General features: G+C 38.3%; 1 protein-coding gene across 2 annotated transcripts in view; it reads left to right on the top strand.

Annotated features, from left to right (window-relative positions):
* Positions 1 to 40: 40 nt before the first annotated feature.
* The window catches only part of SLC39A9 (solute carrier family 39 member 9), a 28,924-nt gene continuing 8,710 nt past the window's right edge, over positions 41 to 20,254 (top strand). Inside the window, exons 1-4 of one of the 2 annotated variants that reach the window (XM_030559702.1) lie at positions 41 to 794; positions 9,104 to 9,212; positions 13,815 to 14,006; positions 17,868 to 17,936. In XM_030559702.1, the coding sequence (XP_030415562.1) occupies positions 699 to 794; positions 9,104 to 9,212; positions 13,815 to 14,006; positions 17,868 to 17,936 (466 nt within the window). In that variant the 5' untranslated portion in view covers positions 41 to 698. Of the gene's footprint in view, positions 795 to 9,103; positions 9,278 to 13,814; positions 14,007 to 17,867; positions 17,937 to 20,254 lie in introns of those variants that run through there. The other variant, XM_030559703.1, reaches the window with a different exon arrangement.

Raw genomic sequence — 20,254 nt, 5'->3', positions numbered from 1 at the left:
CCCCCCCCCGGGGAGGTTCAGGTCGCTAACCCGGAAGCTGCTTTCGGGAAGGGGAAGTGTGTGACTGCGGGGCTGCTACTTGGCCTCCATGGCAGCCGCGGGGGACGCCGGGCGCAAAGGGGAGCCTGAAGCCTGAGCTCCCCGCTGAACCGCCCCCCTCCTAGTCCGCCGAGACCAGGGGCCAGCAGGGGAGGGCGAAGGCGCTGCCGGCGTCTCCCTGGGGCTGGTAGGACGGGCCAGGCTCCCTCCAGAGAGCTGCTGACTGACCTGTGTCTCGGGGCGAGCGGCCTTTCCGTTGCACCTGGGGCTGGTATCGTCTGTGAGCGGGGTGGGCCCTTCTCTCGCTCGGGCGAAAAGGTGCCCCCTGCCCCCAGGCTGTGGGAGAGAAAGGGCCTTTCCCTCCCCCGGGTGGCTTAATCCCCTGGGGCACTTGACGAGAGGCGGCGGCGAGAGGGGGAGAATCGCAGTATCTCAGTTGCTGTTGACAAATCCAGGGATCAGGACCAGGAAAGCAGGGTGTCTCTCACACACGTAGCTCTTGGGGGAGGGAGGGAGTTTATGGCACCACCGGGGAACAGGCGCCTCTGACCTTCATGACTCTGCTGGAGCCACAACACCTGAACAAGTTGAAAAGCTACATGCACTAAAAGCTGCAAAAGTTGAATTTCACTTTAAACGAGGGGATAAAAAGCAACAACATGGATGATTTCATCTCCATCAGTCTCCTGTCTCTGGCTATGCTGGTTGGCTGTTATGTGGCGGGGATTATCCCCTTGGCAGTTAATTTTTCAGAGGTAAGCAGGTTGCACCACACTGTCCATCCCTTGTCATGCAAGAATCTTGGGAATGAGAGAGACAGACATCTATCAAATCGTCTAGCTAGTCCCCTTGGGGCTGCTGACATCTAGTTACCAGTGACAATTTAAATTAGGCAGCTTTCTAAAGAAACATTGAGTGAAATATTAAATCTTATTCAACAGCACAGCGCAGAATCTCTGATGCGTGTAAAGTGTATTTTAATATTGCTTTAAAATGAATCCTACAATTAATTTGGAACTGCAGATCTCAACCTCTCGTTGCCAAAGTAGAACAAAGACTCTGCATCAGTAGGAAGGAGGTGGTAGAAGCTGGATGTTTCTTTTACAAAATGGTTTTAGATTATAAACTCTTGAAGGCAGTGACTGGTTTTTATTATATGTCTGCATAGCGTCAGGGCTGAGGTGTCTAAAAACACTAATACAAATAATAAGAGAAATTCTCTACAAAACTCCTTTCCCTCTTTAATTTTCCAGAATAATATTCCAAAACCTTCATCATGGTTGCTCTCCCTGTGCACAAAGAAAATTGGGTGTGACTTCTAGAGCTCACAAAAATCTTCTGAGCATTATGTAATCTATTTAAATACTTATATGTTCCAATTCACTGTAGTATTTGAGGGAGATGGGGTGACTTAATAACCCACTGTTCTCTCACCTCTTATGAGCCGAGCCTCATATCTTCACAGTTCGCCACTGTTCAAAAGCGACCCCACCTCTCCCAATCCCCCAAATAGTTTTTATATTGGGATAGCACCCAGAACCCCCAGTTAGTATTGGGGCCCCATTGTGTTAAGTGTTTTACAAACAATAACAGTTCCTGCCACAAAGAGTTTACAATATAAGAATAATATAGTGTTAGGAGTCTTATCCTTGATTAGACACATTAAGGACACAACGTTGATGTGGGGATGCACATGAATGAAGACTGTTGTAGAGACGTTAAGATGAAGGAGGAGGGGGAGAAACTTCTTTTATTAAATAAAACATGCTTTAGGCCCTAACGGATTTCTTCACGTAATTAAATGTTTAATGCTTGGCTCCTGGTTCCCTTTTTGCTTTAGATATGAAGTATATCAGTGGCATTACACTTTTTTGTTTGTGATTCTAATAATGGAATCAGTAGATGAAAAGGGGAGTTTAGAAGTGAATGTGATATTGAAAGTTTGTTGAGAAAATGTTTCAATGGGAATTATGGCCATCTCATAGTCTCATTAGCAAGGTAGCACCTTATGCATTAGCAATAATGGTTTAACTAGTAAATCCTTTTTCAATTTTTCTTGCTTTGCTTGTTACAAGAACTTGGCCTTTCTGGAATATGCACTAACCTGGTGTGCAAAAATAGTGAGTTTATTTACCTTTGTTCAAGGTTTAATTCCAAACTGTAATCCTGGGGTTCTAAACTAGATTAGTTTAGGAGTGAAATTACCTTTGCTTACTTAGAATGTTGTAAGATCTGGGTGCAGACAGTCTCAAAAGAAGGTTCCAAAGTCTGTATAACTACAGATTTTGAATTGAAGCAGTTTGTTTCAGGGATGACTTATTGAATTGTTTTCCTAAGTGAAAATCTAATTCATTTTCAAATAAGGACAAATCAGTTTAGGCCCCAGTTCTTTTTAACTTGGCTGACATGAAGACACTCTTGTGGCTGTGCAAGAAAACAGTGTGGAGTTTATGGTTCTCTTGTTCTGTACAGGTTTTGGACTGGTGTATTTCATGTTGGATTATATTAGGGTTTAATGCTCAAACAGTTCTTTCTGTACAGTGTCTGATATTGGCTCCCATCACCATAGTGTCTAAGCACAGTTAAATCAACGTCAACTTGTTAAAATTTTTAACCGTGTAGACAACACTTCAATTGTCATAATATTAAATCCTAAGGCTTGTCTATATGTAAAGTCGCACCAGTTTAGCTTAAGGTGTGTTTAAAAAAAGCTGATTTAGGTGAACTCGTGCAAAAGGCTGCGTGGACATTGTTATTTCATTTAACACCCATCTTATTTCAGTTTAGTTTAAGTCAATTAGTTCATGTCTCCGCTACTGGTGCTATAGCTCTCCCGCTGTAGCAATATACTGGACCAGGGGTCAGCAACCTTTTAGCAGTGGTGTGCCGAGTCTTCATTTATTCACTCTAATTTAAGGTTTTGCGTGCCAGTAATACATTTTAACCTTTTTAGAAGGTCTCTTTCTATAAGTCTATAATATATAACTTAACTATTGTTGTATGTAAAGTAAATAAGGCTTTTAAAATGTTTAAGAAGCTTCATTTAAAATTAAATTAAAATGCAGAACCCCCCGGACTGATGGCCAGGACCCAGGCAGTGTGAGTGCCACTGAAAATCAGCTCGCATGTTGCCTTCGGCACACGTGCCATAGGTTGCCTACCCCTGTACTGGACCCTTCCTACAGCAATGGAAAAGTTTTTTTCTGTTGTAGGTAATCCACCACCCCCAGTGTTGGTAGGTTGGTTCACAGAAGCAGTCCACTGTCAAACTAGCCAGGCATCCACAGACGGTCTTGGGTTGGCATAGCTATGTCATTATCCCCCCGAGGGAACGACGTAGCTATCTATGCCTGTCAGAATTTTAAGTGTAGATTAGGCCTCAGAAACATGTTTAAGCTAAATTATATAAGTCACTCTTAAAATGTCTGTCCACACAGAGATTTCCATTAGTTTATCTAAACCAGTGTAAATGTGTGTGTGTGTGTACATAAGGCCCTAATGTGGCTAATCTAATGATTCTTATTGAAGCATGTCTGTGTTGTGAGATGTTACTATAATTACATTATTAATTTTCATGAAATTACTTGTTCTCTTTTTTTTTCACTTTAACCTCTGACTAGCTGGTGATTATATTTTAAACAAGTAAGTTGTTAGTTTTGTCATAAACTAGCACTTGGCCTTGTTATATATCAAATTAGGATGATGGTGACTGCTTTTTCACTGCAGTTTGCTAATTGTTTAAGAAAAACTAAACTTTTGCAGTGACATCTTTGTAGCTGTGTAGAGAGTAGAATACCTTTTTATATTCCATTGAAATTTGTATTTAATCTTCTGATCAGACTTTCAGATCAGTATAAATGCCATGGTAAATCTTAGAAGAAGCAGCATAAAATAGTTGGCGACATTTTGCATTTATGCATCTGCTGATCACACTTTTTTTTTTTTTTTTTAAATGAGCTGACCTAAACTGTGTACTGGTGCTTTTGAGAGCTCAGTTATCTTTGACTAATACAGCTCCATAATTCAAGCTTTCCTTTAAATAAACCCTTTTAATGATTTACATGATTTCTGTTTAAACCTACTTTGGGAATTGAATCTCTTCTGTAATGTGAAATGTTAGATGCTTGCAAAACAGGAATTTCACAACTTACTCCAGTTTTAATCCTTCTGTAGAGTTCATATTCATTTTTTTAATGTGAAAAGTTTAAGCCCTGGCAAGGTTTTAGGTTTTTTTTTTATATGGGTCCATCAATAGTAATTTTCACTTGATTTTAAAAAAATGGAACAAGTCAGTTTGTCTGATGGTATGTTGCTGGAGAGGGGCCTTTAAAGCACAGTTGTAGTCAAGAAAGTGTAGTAAGGACAACTTCTTGCTCAACACCTAAAAACGGACATATTGGGTTGGACCAATCGTCCATCTAGCCCACTAGCCTGTCTTCCGACAATGGCTAATGCCAGGTGCTTCAGAGGGAATAAACAGAACAGGTAATCATCAGGTGATCCATCTCGTCGTCCACTCCTAGCTTCTGACAAACAGAGGCTAGGGCACACTCAGAACATACTGTTGCATCCCTGACTATCCTGGCTAATAGCTATTGATGGATCTATATTCCATGAATTTATCTATTCTTTTTTTAACCCTACTGTTGTTTTGGCCTTCACAATATCCTCTGGCAATGAGTTCCACTGGTTGACTGCACTGTGTGAAGAAGTACTTCCTTTTGTTTATTTTAAACCTGTTGCCTATTGATTTCTTTGGATAATCCCTGGTTCTTGTGTTACATGAAGGAGTACATAACATTTCCTTATTCACTTTGTCCATACCAGTCAAGATTTTATAGATCTCTATATTCCCTCTTAGTCATTTCTTTTCCAAGCTGAAAAGTCCCCGTCTTTTTAATCTCTCTTCATACGGAAGCTGTTCCATACGCCTCATCATTTTTGTTGCCCTTTTCTGTACTTTTTCCATTTGTAATGTATCTTTTTTTGAGATGGGGCAATCAGGTCTGCACACAGAATTCAAGATATGGGGCTTACCATGGATGTATATAGAGGCATTTTGATATTTACTGTCTTATTAACTATCCCTTTCCTAATGGTTCCTAACATTGTTAGCTTTTTTGGCTGCTGCTGCACTCCCTATATATCTGAGTTACATACATTTGTTTTTGTTACTGTTACCACTGCTATTCAGAACCAATATCATCTATGGGTGAACAAGCTATATTGCATATTGGTTTATTCACCAGCAATAGTCCTATAGCCTAGGTGTCGTCATCATCTCCATCCTCTCTAAACTGGCACATGTAGGCAGTGTTCAAATCCTGCCTTATCTTCCGCTATAAAATCTCTAAAATCCTACCCTTTTCTCTCTATCCATGCTGCTAAAACTTCCATCCAAGCCCTTTTCATCTACTGCCTAGGCTATAGAAACCACCTTCTCTCTGGCTTTCCTGATACCCACTTTACTCCTCTCAGCACCATTTAAAATGCAGCTACTAATCTTCCTGGGTCATCATTCTGTTCATGTGGCTCCCCTCTCTGAAATCACCCACCGATTTCCCTCTTCACTGCCACATCAAATATTGACCTCAGATTCTTAGTCTTACCCTTCACAATTTAAAACCTCCTAATTTATTATCTCTTGATTTGTATGATGTTCAGTTGACTGTCAGTGTCAGCCTTGATTATCCATTTGTCCACTACTCCCGTGAAGACTTTCGGGCTTTTTTTTTTAATATGCTGCCACTCATGCATGGTATACTTTCTGAATTAGTTCATAAAGACACTACTCGGTCCTCATTCAAATATTTCCTCAGGACTTCTCTTTAGCACAGTGTCTTGGGAAGCTGCTAGTGAGGTTATTGATGGCCAGAAGGTGCCTCTGAGATGTCTTTTCTTTTTTTTTTAAATAGAACTATCAGCCATTTAGCTTTGCCTGTGTCTGGGCTATATAGTAACTATTTCCCTCGACTACCTTCCCCATTCTTGCCTCACTTGTTGCATCTCGTCATTTAGATTGGAAGTTTTTTGGTGTTAGGATAGTTTTTTTTACTCTTTGTACTGTGGTTAGCACAAGGTGTGAAACTCATTTGGAGATGAGGAGAGCAAATCCCCTTATACAGCTATGCTCAATGGGCAGAGAGAAATGCAGGGCTGTATATTCCTAATAATTCACAGCACAATGCCTACCCTACCCTTGTCAATGGGAGGGTTTCACAGAGTTCAAAGGGAGCATGTGGCCTTCATGTAGTAATTAAACGTGGTTATTTATTAGCTGTTGAGTGCCTTGTTGTTACATTTATCACACATTGATGCTTCCATTTAGGCCCGCTGCTATTCCTGAGCTTTGTTTCTTTCCTTCCTTATCCCCATCCTCTTTCTCTCCCTCTTCCTTGTTTTTGTGAGTCTTCTCAGTTCTTTTCCTCTACATTTCCTTGCCTATAGCAACCTCCAATTGACTCCACCAGGGCTTTCAGTCCCAGCTCCTTCCTCAATCCATCTATTAAAGTGATCGGCAATTAATAGTTAATGTTGACATAGAAATGTCATTATTGGGGTGTAGAGTTGACACTCCAGATTAATAGAGAACAGAGGATTTTCCCCTACATTGTTGTTTCAAACTGTGGATTCAGGCAGATGTCACTTTATCAGTTACACTCTATTTATGTTTAGAAAGTTATCTCTGCAGCCATGAAGTCTAGAAATGTCCTTTTGTTTTTTAAATGAAAGCTGAGTTTCTGCACAGACTGGATATATCCTGCAGGCTTCATAAATACACCTTGCTGGCCAGCTGTGTATTTGACACCCTGGTCTACTACAGTTGGGCTCCTGATCAGGGTTTCTAGGTGCTACCCTAATTCAGAAAATAAGTTATAAAGGGAATGATCAACAAGTTGTACACTGTATTAATACTACATTATTTTTTATTAGTTTTAACATTGCAGGGTAGATTTTGGCTTCATAGGACAAACATTTAGATTTTTACAATGGACAAAAATAAGGATTACCATTTGTAGAGGGACACCTCAAAAATGGCCTTGCTTGAATGGCTCTGAAAATATAAACCTGACTCTGTCAAAATTGGGCTGCTGGTGGGCATCCTTCAAAACTCATATATGCTTAAACAGTATTCACCACAGTGGATCTGGCAGCTGAGGTTCAGAGTAATCTTCATTGTCAAGTAAAATAGTCCTTTCTATTGGGAAATGGTATTTCCCATTTCATTCATTCTCAGCTGCCCTTATTTATCAAAGAAGAGGATATCTTTCATGTTCATTTCCTGCTCAAAATTGTCTGAGTTAGAGATGCTGACAATACACATTCCTATTCCAACTGTTTATTAACCTTTAGGAATGTAAAGTTAAGAAATTCAGTTTCTGGAATGAAAACCTATATTGTAAAGTTTTGTAGATCGTTTGTTCCCTACTCTCTTATAATCTCTCTTTCGTACTGCTTTGGACTCTATCAGGCATGCTTGAAAAATAGTGAACTTTTTCTAATCAACCATAGAAATTAGAGAAGGGATAGTAATCTATTAATCTGCTCCACTGTTTTGGGGGACTGTACTGTAGTTTAATAGATCTCACTTTTGGGAAGGGGGGAATCCTGAATGATGATTGGCAAATTTTAACCCATTGTGTAGTTCTGACAGGGTAGATTGATATCAGTCACTGCTTCTAATCATGATTTAAATCAGCAAGCAGGAAATTTTGATTTAAATAATAAATTTTAATCTTGATTTGCATTTGTACTTTTTATGATTTTCCTAAAGAGAGGTTGATTCTCTTTGATTGGTAAGCATTAAAACATGTTAGTTTGCAACTAAATATAACCTTCACACTAAATTTGGTCCTCTCTTTTGCTATCCAGGAAGATACAGTATATCTCTGCATGCTTACTTAACCAATTATATAGCTTACCATACATTTATTCAGATTTTTAATTTTTATGTTTTATCACATTAGAAAACAGTGAATGTTACGTTTCTTCTTTGCTAGATTAATTTTGTACTTGTGATTTGTGTCAATCTGCATTTGAATGGAAATTTGAGTTCAGTTAAAATGCACAAAAACAGCAATTTAATTTATTTTTATTAAATAAAATTACTGTAAATATGATGAATACATACAAAACATTTTGATAAACTTTTTTTATTTAAAACTAACTGATTTGTTAAACTAAATTATTAGTGAATTGAAATGATTATTTCTGGTCATCACATCCTTCAAGATTTTAGAACTAGCAGATCTCACCCTCTTTCACTTCATTTGTATTCACAAGCTCTCTTGCTTTTCAACTCCCAGTTATGTTCTTAACATTGAATGAATTAGCCATTGAACTGAGCTTTGAGTTTAATAAACTGATATGAAGAAAATACTCTCTCTGCACCTGCAGAAGAGGCTAGTTCTTTCAAAAGTTGGTTGAACACTTCAACAGACTGGTTCCAGGTGCTTAGCCAATGAGTTCAGCCATTTCAGTGGTTTGATTTTCTTTAATACTTGAGCAGTAAACACTTCTTGAATATTTAGTTTTTTATTTAATCTAAATTATTTTAATAGATTATGGTAAAATTACGCCTTAATATCAGCTGTTGTAATTTCAAATTTAATTTTAAATAGGTTTAGTTTTAAAGAGAGAAATGTATTAATCCAATTATATGGCCTTCTATCCACCTTACTTTGTAATTCAAAGTAACAAATCTTATGAAGCACTGAGTTATTGAGCAGGACTACATGAAGTAAGTTTACTCTAGCATAAAGTAAATAGTGTGTATTAAATAGTGTTTGGCAGTGTATGCAGAAAAAGCTCATAAGTGAGTCTATTGACTTCAGATCTCACTTAACACCGGATTAAAGTAATCTCTAAAACATTGCGAGGGAAACATGCATTGCATCCATCTTACCTTGATTTGTGGATCAGGAGTTGTAATTTCTCATGCTACTTCAACATTCTTGAGCAAAAATATTGATTCCAAATGTTAAAGTTTCTGTTTTTTGTTGGGGGATAGGAGAGTTTGTTGCTCATTACTAAAGAGTGTTACTTGTTTTATGCTTGCTTGCAGGAAAGGTTAAAGCTGGTGACAGTTCTGGGTGCTGGGCTCCTCTGCGGAACTGCCTTGGCGGTAATTGTGCCTGAAGGAGTACATGCACTTTATGAAGACATTTTGGAGGGTGAGGAAAAAAATAGCCTGATATATGTCCTTGTGCAAGACGGCTTATAAGACAGAAAGGCACAAGTAAAGTATCTTACTCTGAGAATAATTAAAGTTAATCTCTTGCTGAAACCTCAAACAATGGACATAATGGAAATTGCCTTTGAAAGAGATTTAATTTGTGTTTATAAGCTGCAGCTTTCTGTGGTTTAGTTCCCTTTTGGTTATTGCAATCATTATCAGTGGTATTTTATAGATCTTCGTATATTTTATCTTGCAAAAGAGTCTCACTCCCTTGTAGCTGAAGAACTTTCTACACTCAGTTGACGTCAAACAATTTTGCTAATTAGTTTAACAGGCCAAAATTGCCTGTTAAATTAATAGGCAGCAGGTTTAAAACAAATAGAAGGAAGTTCTTCATGCAGCGCACAGTCAACTTGTGGAACTCCTTACCTGAGGAGGTTGTGAAGGGTAGGACTATAACAGCGTTTAAAAGAGAACTGGATAAATACATGGTGGTTAAGTCTATAAATGGCTATTAGCCAGCATGGGTAAGGAATGGTGTCCCTAGCCTCTGTTTGTCAGAAGATGGAGATGGATGGCAGGAGAGTGATCACTTGATCATTGCCTGTTAGGTTCACTCCCTCTGGGGCACCTAGCATTGATCACTGTTGGTAGACAGATACTGGGCTAGATGGACCTTTGGTCTGACCCAGTACGGCTGTTCTTATGTTTTTATGTTAAACTAATTAGCAAAATTGTTTGATGCCAACTGATTTTTTTTGTTAAGTGAAAATACATGTCTTAGAGAGACATAGGCATAGGGTATACCTGAAGCCCCAAAGTCTTGGATAACTGTACCAGTTATGCCATCCCTTAGTTTTATCAGGTAATGCCCATCATCTCTCATTCAAGTGCATTCTAATCCTCATTGGAGCTTCAGGTGCTTTTCCAATGGTATGACACAGGTTTTGAGTAGATTTAAGATCAGTAACTCAGTCAAAGGTGGGTGGCAGCAACGCACTGGGTCCTAATACAAAGAAATGTCAAGATGGGGGAGAGGGGACTCTAGAGGACTTTTCAAACATGTTTGAAGTACCAGTACTGCTACTGCATATCAGCGGATGGGAACCACTGCTCTATGCCACCATAGTAAGTTTGGGTTTTTTTCTTGATGTATCTGTGCTTTCCTTTTACATGCTTTGGAGGAGAATATATTTTTCATTTTTACCATTTGCACTTATTTAACCTACTTTATAGTCTCTCTCTGTGTATTTTAGGCTTACCTAGTGTCTTTCATGTAACTTAAAATTATTCATATTTGATAAACATAGAACCTTGCAATAACATAAAACTATTCATGTGCTCATACACTTTCCAATCTGTATGTTTATTGTAGCCTCTCACTATATTGCACTTTAGTTGAGGGTTTGTGATCCATTCCATTTTAATCTTTGTTATGATTAGCATAGCAGCAGACAATGTTATTGGGAGCACTTACACTTTTCTCATTAAATTTTTGGTCAGTTTATTGCCCAGTCTTGATACTTTCAGTGAGATGATCTGACCCGTTAAACTATCATGTAAATAAGAGGCATTTGAAAAATTCTGTCTCTTCCTATTTACACAGCAGTTCACGCATATTGTCCATCCATATTGAAGTAAAATAAATAACTGGGAAACTTACAGTGTGCATTAATGATATCTTAAACTAAATTTCTAACGTAAAATACCCTGATCAAAGCCAATCTAGCTGTAAAGAAATTATTTAAGGAACATTGAGAGTTATTTTTTTCAGGTGAAGTTATTTCAGGCCAGAATTTAGGTCCCTTCAGTATAACTCAGGTTACAAATCACACTTTGATCCTTTGTCTACTTTTGTAGGGCAAGTCGAAGAGAACTAGAACTAATAAATCAAGGAAAAATGAGTTAATCCTAATATTACTGCATAAAATGTGTGTATTATATGTGAAGATAAAGTTGTAGAGAGCTGTACCCACTTGCATAGACTCAGCCATGAAGGTTGTCATAAAAGGTAAAGGGTCCACTTACAAAATAAGACATTCAGAATTAAGCATAAGAATCTGATCTGACTTGTTTTACTTCACTCATTGATGTCTAGCAGGCCTAAAATTTAATTGTTTTGCTTTTGTCCTCTATCTAAAACTTATTGAAGTGCTAGATTAAGAAATGGACTGTCTTCTCGTCTCCTTTATTCCAGTTGTCTGTTCATACCTAAGACTATTTTTAAAGAGATGCAGTCACGTTATATTTGGCCCTAATGAAGCTTTCGTAAAAGCCTGAGTGTCTTACAAAACCAAAGCAAATAAAATGTTTTCCATTACATCTTTTAAAATTACAGTGGAAAGTTTGCTTAATCAGTACATTTTCCTCTGCAGTGTTGCAACACAAACTTTGCTACCTTGTGCTAGTGTGTAAGTACGCGAAAGTTAAACTTAGTCTGTTTTCCCTTAAAGCTGGTTTAAATTTTGTTTTTGGGTTATTGTTTGAAGTCCTTCTGGAAACAGTGCTTTTAAGGAAGATTGAAAGAAGAAAGGATGTTTTAGTGGCATGCAAAATCAGGGAGACAGTTCCAAGCTTAGGGAACAGCATAAGAGACGGCACAAAGACAAGAGTGAGAGACTCATACAAGAGTAGTGCCTGAGCAGTGCAAAAGGACCAGACGGAGATGTAGGAAGAGTGTAAAAAACAGCAATAAACTGGACAGTGTCCCTTTAATTGCAAATTAAATGATCTGTGCACAGAGTATAACTGAACATTTGCACATAGTGTTCCACTTCCTCCCCCTGAAGTGATCTGTTGAAAGGTCCATTTAATTCATAAAAAGAGTAGCAGTGAGACATCATTAGATTTTGCTAGGGTTGTCCCAAATGTCTCTAACAGTGGCTGCTGTCCTCAAGAGGCCACTAATATTTAATTAAGCCAGAAGTCCTCATAATAGAAAACAATATTCAGTATTACTCAAGCGTTTGAACCAACAAAAAAAAAAACAAAAAAAAAACACCCCAGACTTACTCAGCCATTTCATCATCCACAGCTAAGTGTTTCTTCAGGAGTCTGTGGAATGTCTTGTGTGCCACAGACACCTCTTTGTTCAAAGTCACCATGCATGCATTTTGTAGGGCATTGCAAAATGCTTCATTTAAATTCATTTTAAAATACCCCCTAAGAGTTTTCATGAAAATAAGGAGTCACCCTCTGAATATACATTAATTATGTCTTCTCAGGGGAAAAAACCTTACAAAATAATTATAATAATGTTAAAAGAGACAAAGGTTGGGTCCAGCACAATATCATACTTAGCACTTCTGTTGCATCTTTTCCTACGAGGATCTTGAAGTGCTTTACAAATACTAAGTAAACCTAGCAAACACACTCACAAGTAGTATCCCTCTTTTGTGATGGAGGCAGCAAGTTCTATCTAGAGGCTAGAATGGGGACTGGGAGTCAGGAATATATCTCAGGGCTTCTGACTCAGTCACTGATCTGGCAAGCTAGCTGCACCTGTTTTGCTATCTGTAAAGTACTTTTTAGAGATTCAGGTGATCTGTGCTATGGAAGTGTACAGTATTTTTATGGATGAGTTAGCTGAGGTGCAAGGAGGTTAAATGACATGCCCGAGGTCACATTGTAGTCAGGAACAAAACCCAGAACTTTGCTCAAACCAGTCACCATGCTTCCATTATTGTTTTTTCCCACCTAAACAACGAAAGGGCAGCTGAGATGTCTGGGATCATATTATTGAGAAACTGAAACAGCTTAATTTTTGTGATTATACTTGGGGCTTTTAAGTATGGTTAAATGCATTTTTAGTAAAGTCTGACTTCCGTACTTGGGGCTATACTATAACTTCAGATATTGTGGTGGGGTCCCCAGGGTGCAACCTGGATTTAGGGACCACTCAGCCCTTCATACCCACTAACCTGGGCTGCTGCTCACACTGATGCTGAAGTCATGCTCTGGTAGGCACTGCACGTGCACGGACGTCCACAGCCGGGAACACACTCAACTGTGTTACATAAATGATCTCCCAGCCACTCATGAACCATCAATAGGGAGGCACCAGCCAATTCCCCTCAGCTCCCCAGCCTTGCACCCCAGAACTAAATTGTCTTGCACTGGTCAGAAGCCTAGCCAGTGCAAATTCGTTGAGTAGTTCACCGCTCCCTCAGTGTGGAATGGACACACGCTAGCCTTTTGTAAACTGAGCTGAGATTTCACAAGCAATTCAACCAAAACACACTGTTTTAGGTAAAATATAAAACAAGTTTACTAACCACTGAAAGATAGATTTTTAAGTAGGGCTGTCAAGCAATTAAAAAAATTAATCACGGGATTGAAAAAATACAATTTAAATATTTTTGGATGTTTTCTATATTTTCAAATATACTGATTTCAATTACAACAGTAGTAGTGTTGGTCCCCAAAGTGAGATAAACTAGAACATTAAAAATAAAACAAAAAATAGATTTAGATTTTTTCTTTCCTGCTTTATATTGTTAAGACCAGGTATGAAGAAAGCTTTCAGTGAAGGATTAGAAAATATTAGAACATCACCTTTGGGATCTTCACTCCTAATCAACCTGTTTATCTGCTTTAGGGAAGCACCATCAGGCCAGTGAGACGCAAAATGTGATTGAATCTGAGAAAGTAGCAGAAATAACAGCCGAGCATGAGCATGGCCACGACCATTCAAAATTACACGCATACATTGGCGTTTCCCTTGTCCTTGGTTTTGTCTTCATGCTTTTGGTGGACCAGATAGGCAGCTCCCACGTGCACTCTACAGATGGTAAGTAAAGCCTCTTCTGCCAGACTGGCACTTGCCTTGGAGCTAGTGAGCAACCAGAATGAATTAACAAGGTGTATTTTCAAAATGATTATTTATTATGTATTTTTAATACAGTAGTGCCCAGTCAGGATGAGGGCTCTATTTAGCTTGGTATTCTACAAACATAAGTAAGCATGGTCTGTTATGTGAAATAATAAAGCAGTGTTACTGTCAGTGCTGGAAGCGAGCATAGTGTGAATATTTGCTTCATAATGCTCAAGTGTGTGGACTGTGCCATGCTGACAGAGAAAGTCTACGTAGAAATAATAGATGACTAACAGCATTGTGTGTTAAGGCTTTAAGCAGTGTAAGTTTTAATATATGACAAATAGAGTAGTCCACTGACATAGGTAAAATCCAGAACTGAAGAGCCAGAACCTTAACTTCATTAGTTACTTTATTGTCTTGCTTAGAATTAAACATTTCAAAGAGCAAAATATTGGCTTAGTTTAGGCTGTACATTTTCATGGAAGAAAGGCCCCAGTCCTGCATTGTGATCTGCAGAAACTGAGTGTTGCAACCAGATGGAGCCCTGTTGACTTCAGTGGACTTCACGTGGACCACCAAGCATGATAAGGGCTATGGTGACTTTCACTGGTAATTTTCCTCAGTAATTTCCCAGTAAGTGCATGCTGGTTTTCTGTGTACAGCCGAACAAAATGTAGGTAATCTTTCCTGAAAACTAGGCCAATAAATATTTGTAATTTTAATGTGAAATTTTATTCCTCTATAAAAACCTTTTGAATAAAATGTAGTTCAAAATTCTGTCACACTTCACTTACATCCTTATTTCTTGTCAGTGTTCAGCAATGTGCTTATGTTTAGATTTTGTTAATGTAAGTATTTTATACTCTTTATCACATTCTCTCGCTTTTCTGTCTTTCCCCTCCTCTACGCACAGGCTTCTCACCTCGATTGAAAGTCTCCCCTGCAGATGCTCATGTCTGTGTACTGACTCTGTTATCTTATTCGCTTAGCTTCTCAAATGGAAGCTTGGCAAATAGGTTACCAAAAAACTCAGTGGAGCAACTTGTAGTAGTCCTTGTTTTCTACATTTTACAACACTTTTTTCCCCCTCTTTCCTGGTTAGGAGAAAATGGGATTCCTTGTGCCTTTGACCTATTAAGATGCACAGACTCAAAAACTGAACAATACAGGGAACAATTTTTTTGAGCCTTTGCTTTATCTCCCACATGAAATATAACAGAGTAACTGCAAGTGTTGCCAGAATAATTAGGGATTTATAAAACACCTTTTCCTGACTTGAACCTTGAACCAGTGGTATTAATTATCCATTAATGTAATCTCAGTTGACTAGATTTTCTGTTCCCTTAAACTAGGATAGATATAGAGGTTAGAATGGAGTATAACCTTTAAACGTGATCATCTGTTTGGGTTTTGTGGATAGTCCAGAACTAAGGACATGGGTTTAAATTAAGAGGAATTAAATGACAGAAGAACTTGAAGGAGTGTTGTAGCCGTGTCGTTCCCAGGGCTTTAGAGAGACAAGATGAGTTAGATAATATATTTGATATGACCAACATTTGTTGGTGAACGACAAGCTTTAGAAAACGTCTACTTTCACCAACAGAAGTTGGTCCAATAAAAGAAATTACCTCATCCACTTTGTCTCTTGAACTTGAAGGGTGAAAGTGAACTTGAGAGTGTGAACAGATGGAATGGGCTTCCAGTTCAGGTAGCAGAGTCAAGTAGCAATATAGTTAAAGTTGTCTGACCACTTGAAATGTAAAGGATTAGATATTTTTATGTTTGTAACAGTAGTTGACCGCCCACTGGAAAAAAAGTTCACTGATCAATTCCCCTTCTGTATAGGAGTGTTGTTTTTTTTATTTCTCCAGAAGAAGTTAGTTTACAAATAGATGGTGAGATAAAAGTAGTTATCAAACAATTACAGACATGAATGGCCCATTGTCTGCCTTCAACCCTAAGCAGTTATGCATGATGTTCTTTTTCTACATTAAAGAGTATGGGAGGATTCTGCCATCTGCTTCAGTCCATATGACAGCATATGGAGTTCATAAACAGCTCACAAGGAGCCAGCAGGGAGTTGCCCATAGTCCAGTCACTGCCGTAGCTGGCCCTTCTTATAAGCCCCAGCTCAGGGGGCGTAGTGGGAGAGAGCAGGCCTGGGTAGCACATGATAGTGTGGGCATTCTGTGCTGCATCAGACTGTGGAATAGCCCAGAGGCAGCATTTGGGAGGCTGACGTAAATTAGAGCAACTCTTGGCTGCTCTTATTTAGGCTGGGAGATGCACTAGCCCTTGGAGTAGGCCAGAATTCTGAGTACAAAAATGGCTTAATGCTACCTTTCTGTGCTGAGCTGAGGAAGGTAAAGAATCCCAAACTATAGTTTAGTTTAAAAAAGATGAGGGAAGATGACTGTTGCATCCCCTAGTCAATGTTCCCTTAAATTCTGAAGGATAGTATATTATATCTTGACTAGTTTGCCTGGGAAACCTGTGGTAATTGCTTAACTGTTTAAAAATGGGTCACAGCTGGGAAATTATGCCTCGGTGTTTGTAATATGTTTTCTTCCAGCATGATTCATATGCTTGTTGATATCTTATATTGTCTAATGCAGGGGTCGGCAACCTTTCAGAGGTGATGTGTCAAGTCTTCATTTATTCACTTTAATTTGAGGTTTTGCATGCCAGTAATACATTTTAACGTTTTTAGAAGGTCTCTTTCTATAAGTCTATAATATATAACTAAACTATTGTTGTATGTAAAGTAAATAAGGCTTTTAAAATGTTTAAGAAGCTTCATTGAACATTAAATTAAAATGCAGAGCCCCCTGGACTGGTGGCCAGGATCCGGACAGTGTGAGTGCCACTGAAAATCAGCTCGTGTGCCACCTTCGGCACACGTGCTGTCATAAACAGATAGCTAAGGGTTAATGTCTCTTTCACCTGAAGCACCTGACCAGAGGACCAATCAGGAAACCGGATTTTTTCAACTTTGGGTGGAGGGAAGTTTGTGTCTGAGTCTTTGTTTTCTGGCTGCCTGCTTTCTGAGCTTTGGAGAAGTAGTTTCTGTTTTCTAATCTTCTGTTTCTAAGTGTAAGGACAAAGAGATCAGATAGTAAGTTATATGGTTTCTTTTCTTTGGTATTTGCATGAATATAAGTGCTGGAGTGCTTTGATTTGTATTCTTTTTGAATAAGGCTGTTTATTCAATATATCTTCTAAGCAATTGACCCTGTATTTTGTCACCTTAATACAGAGAGACCATTTGTATGTATTTTCTTTCTTTTTATATAAAGCTTTCTTTTTGAGACCTGTTGGAGTTTTTCTTTACTTCAGGGAAATTGAGTCTGTACTCACCAGGGAATTGGTGGGAGGAAGAAATCAGGGGGGGAGATCTGTGTGTGTTGGATTTGCTAGCCTGATTTTGCATTCCCTCTGGGGGAATAGGAAAGTGCTTTTGGTTTCCAGGAGTGGGAACGGAGAGGGGGAGTCACTCTGTTTGGATTCACAGAGCTTGCGTCTGTGTATCTCTCCAGGAGCACCTGGAGGGGGGAAGGGAAAAAGGATTATTTCCCTTTGTTGTGAGACTCAAGGGATTTGGGTCTTGGGGTCCCCAGGGAAGGTTTTTCAGGGGGACCAGAGTGCCCCAAAACACTCTAATTTTTTGGGTGGTGGCAGCAAGTACCAGGTCCAAGCTGGTAACTAAGCTTGGAGGTTTTCATGCTAACCCCCATATTTTGGACGCTAAGGTCCAAATCTGGGACTAAGGTTATGACACGTGCCATAGGTTGCCTACCTCTGGTCTAATGCTTAATTTCCTGATGATTATTTCAGATCCAGAAGCGGCAAGGTCAGGCAATTCCAAAATCACTACTACACTGGGACTAGTGGTCCATGCTGCAGGTAGGGTGAATAACTGTAAGATCTGTAAGGGACAATCTTCTGTCACTTTTCCTGTTTAACTTAAATAAACCTTTTGAATTTTAAATTGCAATAAATATTATATATTCACCAAAAAAGCCAGCACTGTGGGGATTTTTTATGTACATCTTTACCTCAATATAATGCCACCTGATATAACACAAATTCAGATATAACGTGGTAAAGCAGCGCTCGGGGGGGGTGGGGCTGTGCGCTCTGGCGGATCAAAGCAAGTTCGATATAACGTGGTTTCATCTGTAACACGGTAAGATTTTTTGGCTCCCGAAGACAACGTTATATCGAGGTAGAGGTGTATTTAGAAGCACATTTTCCATCTTTTCCTAAGTAAGCTAACTGAAGATTGTTTAAAAATGATTTGAAAAAATCCACACATGGCCTGGGATATATGTCTAGATATGAGTCAGATAAGAAGGATTTAGGGAGGTTTTTAGAAATCTTAATCACAGTAAACGTGATTTTTAACTTTGTAGGAGAGAAACTACTCTAGATGCTAAGAAACAACATAGAGAATTTTTAAAATGTATTAATAGTTGGGGGTTAAGTGTTAGCAATGCAAAATAACACTTCATCCAAATATTTTAAGGGGCAGTGAACACCAATTTGTCTATTATAATTGCAGCTGTAACAGTATTATAGTATGTTTGGTCAGTCATTTAGGATTTAGTGAGTCCTCATGTCATGTATTTAGTAAATTACTTTTACTGTAAAATGAAGGCTGTTTTGAAAGCCTTGAGTTTTTTGCATCGTCTGTTTTATTTTAAAACAAAAGCAGAGTGATTGGCTTGATTAAATCCTAATATGAAAATAGTATTCTGCCTTCTGAAAATGTTCCTGGGAGCCTTAATTAGATACAATATTTTTCTTCATTTCTTTTCCTGAAGACTTGTGGTGCATTGTTAACCATCTGCCGCTCCAACTCCCGTGGTGGCTGCTGATCAGTGATGGATGAAGCAATACATACAAATATTTGTTATGTTATACATGTGGGGTTGAAATCTTTGTAATGAATTATTTATTCATTTATTGGGATTTCAGTTGTGCACAACGGGTTAGGCACTGTAAACACATGTAATAAAAAAGATACTTCTTGTTCCAGGGATTTTACCACTTAAATGCAAGTTAGATTTAGCAATTTGGTTAAATTGAACCTTTGGCTGCCTTATCTTCAATCTGCCCACTAATCCGTCCCCGCTGGGACCACTTCTAAAATTCCAAACCTCTGAGAAACTTTCATATAGCAGTTACTTTGCAGGGAGTGGGAAGAAAGTTGTAATTTTGTGAGGGGAAAATCCATATTTGGTGGAGGGGAATGACTTGCTTGCAGGATGAGCAATATTCAGTGTTGGACCCATGACTGGTTTTAGGTCCGATATCTTGCAGGCCACTGGGGTTAGAAAATGGTGCATTTAACCACTGGAAATGTAGGTATGTTCTCATACAACAAACACTCCTTGCCAATGAAATGGCAACATTTAATTCTACTCCTGGTAGGTTGGAAGATATTGATCATCATTATACATTTCTATACAGAAAAGCTACCTTAAGTAACTTTTAGAAGTTTCTAAAATGTATTGGTTAATACTTTTCCCCCTGTCTTTCCAAGACCTTTACAATTTGGATTCATGGTCTTAAGATAAGCCACTTTTACAGATGGGAGAGGGGGATGTTGTGAAAAATAGTATCAATTTTAAATTTCTCTAAAACTTCTTTAAAGCAGTTTTTCCTCTAAAAATATGTTCTATAAACAAAATATTTGTCTGTGTCATACAATGTTAAGGTTTTGATTCACACTCATTTGGGATGATCTGTTTAACTCATCCATTGCTTTATTGTTTATATATAATTTGTCTAGCTCAAACTCTCGTGAAGTCCTACACTTCCTCTAAGCTTCACACTTGTGTGTGTAATATAAATGCATACATATACACAAATTTTTTTGGATCTACCATGATAAAAGGCACTGTGTAAATGTACGTCATGAAACAGATTTTAACCAAAAAATAGTGCTTCATTCATGGATGTGTTTTATATAAAAAGAGAGAATTTTTTTTATGAACAGCCAATTAACTGATTTGTATGTTTTTTCTTTTGATTTTTACACAGTAAACCAATATTTATGTAACATTTAGGCAGTTCACAATTCCAAAAGTAATAATTAGAATTCTTTGTAAATTTGTAAAGATTAAAACTGATTTTCTGCTTTAAGTTTAGATAGGAAACCACATTCCATAACTTTTGAAATTAGTTACTAACTCTCTGTTCCCTGAATTATTCCAGTT

Source organism: Gopherus evgoodei, chromosome 4, assembly GCF_007399415.2.
Source record: "Gopherus evgoodei ecotype Sinaloan lineage chromosome 4, rGopEvg1_v1.p, whole genome shotgun sequence".
In the NCBI taxonomy this organism is placed as follows: Eukaryota; Metazoa; Chordata; order Testudines; family Testudinidae; genus Gopherus; species Gopherus evgoodei.
The sequence above is the reverse complement of the archived record's forward strand: the minus strand, read 5'-3'. Positions and strand labels throughout refer to the sequence as shown.